The sequence below is a fragment of the Glycine soja genome, chromosome 18 (assembly GCF_004193775.1).
Source record: "Glycine soja cultivar W05 chromosome 18, ASM419377v2, whole genome shotgun sequence".
Classification (NCBI taxonomy): domain Eukaryota; kingdom Viridiplantae; phylum Streptophyta; class Magnoliopsida; order Fabales; family Fabaceae; genus Glycine; species Glycine soja.
This window is the reverse complement of record NC_041019.1, coordinates 6,099,979-6,103,807: the sequence shown is the minus strand read 5'-3', so window position 1 is coordinate 6,103,807 and position 3,829 is coordinate 6,099,979. Positions and strand designations below refer to the sequence as shown.

The window sequence follows — 3,829 nt, the reverse complement described above, 5'->3', positions numbered from 1 at the left end:
TAAGGCGATATCCTTGGTACAAAAAAAAATCATCTTATTAATCATATGAATAAAAAGTGTTTTCACCTGAAAATATATTATACATAATAAAGGATTAAAAGTATAATTAAAAAAATCCTAGACTTTTTTTTTATAGGTCTAAACCTACTATTTTTCCTTGCAGTCTTGGACCCAAAAGTAGAAGCAAGTCAGAGACCATGGACACTGTGTCCAATGGGCCCAGTGCCTCCAACTTAAAAATCATACCAATAGAGGCCCAGTTGCTTATGACCAAAAACAGAAAAGTGGCCAATGCAAACTGCATGGAGAGTGGAGACAATGTTCAACCCAAAAAGGGGTGGGAAAAGCCAATGGATGTGGTGCATCCACACGTCAAATTCACAACCTCAGCAGGTGAGTGAGGATGAACTCCCCCTAACCCAACTTGCCATGCATAATTTTCCTCTCCTTGTGAAAAAATTTATGTACCAAAAAAAATAGCCACAATCAAGATAAGACACTTGTGGAGAACTCGTGCTATAGTGTTCCATATTTGTGAGGTGCAGCCACAAGAGAAGATATATATTATTATCATTACATAGACACACTTTATTCTTCAAAGTTCACCAAAATATTGTCCACCCCATTATTTGTCTTCTCATTCTCATCACTAACACACAAGTGTGTGTTGTAGATTTCTCAGCTTGCAACATGGCTTCCATCATCATGTCATTTGCTCCAGCAACTGGTAGAGTCTTTGCAGCCACAGCGGCAAAGGGTGCTGGTGGAAGCAAAGAAGAGAAGGGTCTTCTTGATTGGATCCTTGGAGGGTTGCAGAAGGAAGACCAGCTGCTAGAGACTGATCCAATCCTCAAGAAGGTGGAGGAGAAGAATGGAGGCACCACCAGCAACACTGGCCGCAACAAGAACTCTGTGGCAGTGCCACAAAAGAAGAAAGGTGGCTTTGGAGGCCTCTTTGCGAAGAACTGAAGGAGCAGTGATTTATTACCTTATATTTGTTTTACCTGTTTTTTTTTTCTCAAATGCATGCGTTGTTGTCTTGTCCACTTAGATTCCAACCTCTTGATCTTATGGAATACTTTATGTCTGGCTCTTCTGGATCAACGTATTTACAGAACTATATGATTCATTTTGGATCAGTTACTGGCCAGGTACAATTTGTTAATTGACAATTTGATATATTTGGAGATTTTTGGTAATTTACTTTACTTAACACCAAGGCCTTTAACTAAAAAGTATGTCCTGTTTCTGGTAATGTAAGCCAAATTTCAATCTTAAAATAGAAAAATTCATTTCTTTATGACTCACAAGGAGAGCAAGGAAAGAAGATAGATAAATATTAACTATTAAGTGGTGTGTGTGACAACATAGAAGGACTAGCCAACACTCTTATTTATGTTTATTACAACAGAAAACGAAGAGTATATATATTTTGCATCTAACCAACAGGAATGTTAAATGAAATTAAACTAATAATGACAATATGTATTTATAATTCATTGTAAAGGAACCATACTAAAATCATACGATTAGCTAAAAGCCTTAAACAACATGTTATTGTTGCTGGTCTGTGTTGAAGATATATTTAAGAAAATAAAAGACTGTATCCTATTTTGTTTGTTAGTGATATCAAAATCAAAATGTTAACTTGCCATTCAGTAAATATTGTCAAGTCCCAATGATTAGATGGACTTGACCCAAGTCCTGAAGTTTTAACCTTATCCCATAGACATGAACATATGGAACCTTCTGCTCAGAGCTTTGACTCTAACATTGGCTCAGATAACCTTCGCAGTAGCCCTATCATCTCTTGCAAAATGGACAGCATAAAACCATTTAGATATGATGCCTGTCAAGAAAACCATAGTGATTGATGTGAGACCATTACTCAATTTGCAAACGGTAAGAAACTATTAATTCACTGTCATACAATGTATGTGTAAAAGTAAGGTGAGGTGTTTCTTATAACTTCTAAATATTAACCCCCAATTCTTATGCTCCAAAGAGAAAAAGTAGCCCTGTTATGCAAATTAAATTCCAACGGATCCAGAGAAGAAAGAAAATGTGAATGTGAGACCTATTAAATGGTTTTAAACAAATAATGACGCTTACGCGTGGTTGAACTTGATTTCCATTAATTATTGTTCATAATAATAATGCAAACATATTGAAATTTTAACGTACTGATTCAGCTGAAATGAAATGCAAACTGTTAGAAGCTCATAAAAGAAGATACACCTTATTATGTTTGTATAGAGACATAGTACACATATATTACAAATAACCTTCGCTGTCTGAGTCATTGTTATTTTGTAAACCTGAACAAATTCAAGAGGATAGACACTGAAATACAGTAGCAAGCACTCCTTAATCTTTAATTTCACAGTCTATGACTCAAACTTTCTTAAATGAATATGTGGAAATTCTTCTCCTGGTGTTGCAGTTACAGAATTTGATCTAGAAAAGGAGGAGTGGATGAACTCTATGCAGTCTTCAACAGCTGCTGTCCTATAATAATCAACAGATACCCCAATTGGTTTTGATCTTCCCATGGAAGACGAACCTCGGTTTGAAGATTTTCTCGCAGACCTCAAGCATATAGCTTTTGTCACTTTATCTGCAATATCCTTCAGAAACTCAATGGGGGACAATTCAGACCACCAAGGAAGCCTGAACTTGCAGCTCCTCCCAAGCTTGTTCCTGGATGATCTTCTGGTGTTCTTTTTCCAGGGCAAGCTTGTTTTCTCAAAGAAACAGCCTGTGTTACTCATTGTGTGTTTCTCTTTTCATTCTTTGCATAATCATCATAGTATTATATAAAAAAGAGGGAAAGAAAGCAAGAAAGAGTGTATGTGTGAAGTGATGTGATAACAGACAAAAGGAATTGTAGGTAAGACTCAACAACACAGTTGTTGGAAAGGTTGGAAATAGGAAATAAGGAAGGTCTTTGTGTGCTTGAGTGAGGAAACTAACCATAATTAGCAGGTATGCAGTAAAGGTTTTGTAATAATCCGTAATCATGTAAGTTCCTATAAATATACCTTTACCATACATGAGGAATTCTTTAAAAGAGATCTTGTAAACTGAGTACTTATACTTTTATCACCTACCTTAATGGTGATGTATGTGATAAAGGTACAAGTACACAATTTGTGTAGATGTGATAAAGGTATAAGTATATAGTGTCATCACTTTTTACAAGACCTCCTTTGAAAAGTACCCGGTATGTTATACATAATGTTTTTTGTCAGCAAATGTTAATTGTTAGTTTTGTTAGAATATTAGTGGAAGGGATTCAAACCTACAATCTCTCCCTCCCCCTTCTCTCTTCATCCACGAAAGCTAACCTTATAACTTATGAACTTTTGATACAGTACACAAGATTATTGAGCGCATTATTGTGTAATTATGAAAGTACATAGTCTTTATGCAGGATTATTGAGAGAATTATGTAACTATGAAACTAGTCTTGAATCCAACCATTCATATTAGTTTAGTAGTGTGTTTACAGTTTTGTATTTTTGGGCTATAGAACCAAACATTTTTCATGGTTAAGATTGTTTATGATATTCTTAAAACTGTAAACAATCTCAATCCGGAACAAGCACATATGATGTGTGTTTCTCTCATGAGTAAGTTTGTCATGTAAGAGCTGTGTCAAAGGTGCAAATGTGTGTGCCAACAAGGTGGGTTAAGGAGGTAAGAAAAGAAGAATGCGTGATGATGGGTTAAAGAGTAAAAACAAAACTGAGCAGATACACTTGCTCTCTCTATTTCCTATTTCTGATGCACTGCCACCCATTGACTATGTAGGCATTGTAGAGAACAA

At 35.7% G+C, this 3,829-nt stretch overlaps 1 protein-coding gene across 1 annotated transcript; it reads left to right on the top strand.

Annotated features, from left to right (window-relative positions):
- Positions 1-473: 473 nt before the first annotated feature.
- Positions 474-1,208, top strand: LOC114397518. The gene has a single exon (XM_028359588.1). The coding sequence runs from the start codon at positions 691-693 to the stop codon at positions 967-969; it is 279 nt and encodes a 92-aa protein (XP_028215389.1). The 5' UTR covers positions 474-690; the 3' UTR covers positions 970-1,208.
- Positions 1,209-3,829: the final 2,621 nt, after the last annotated feature.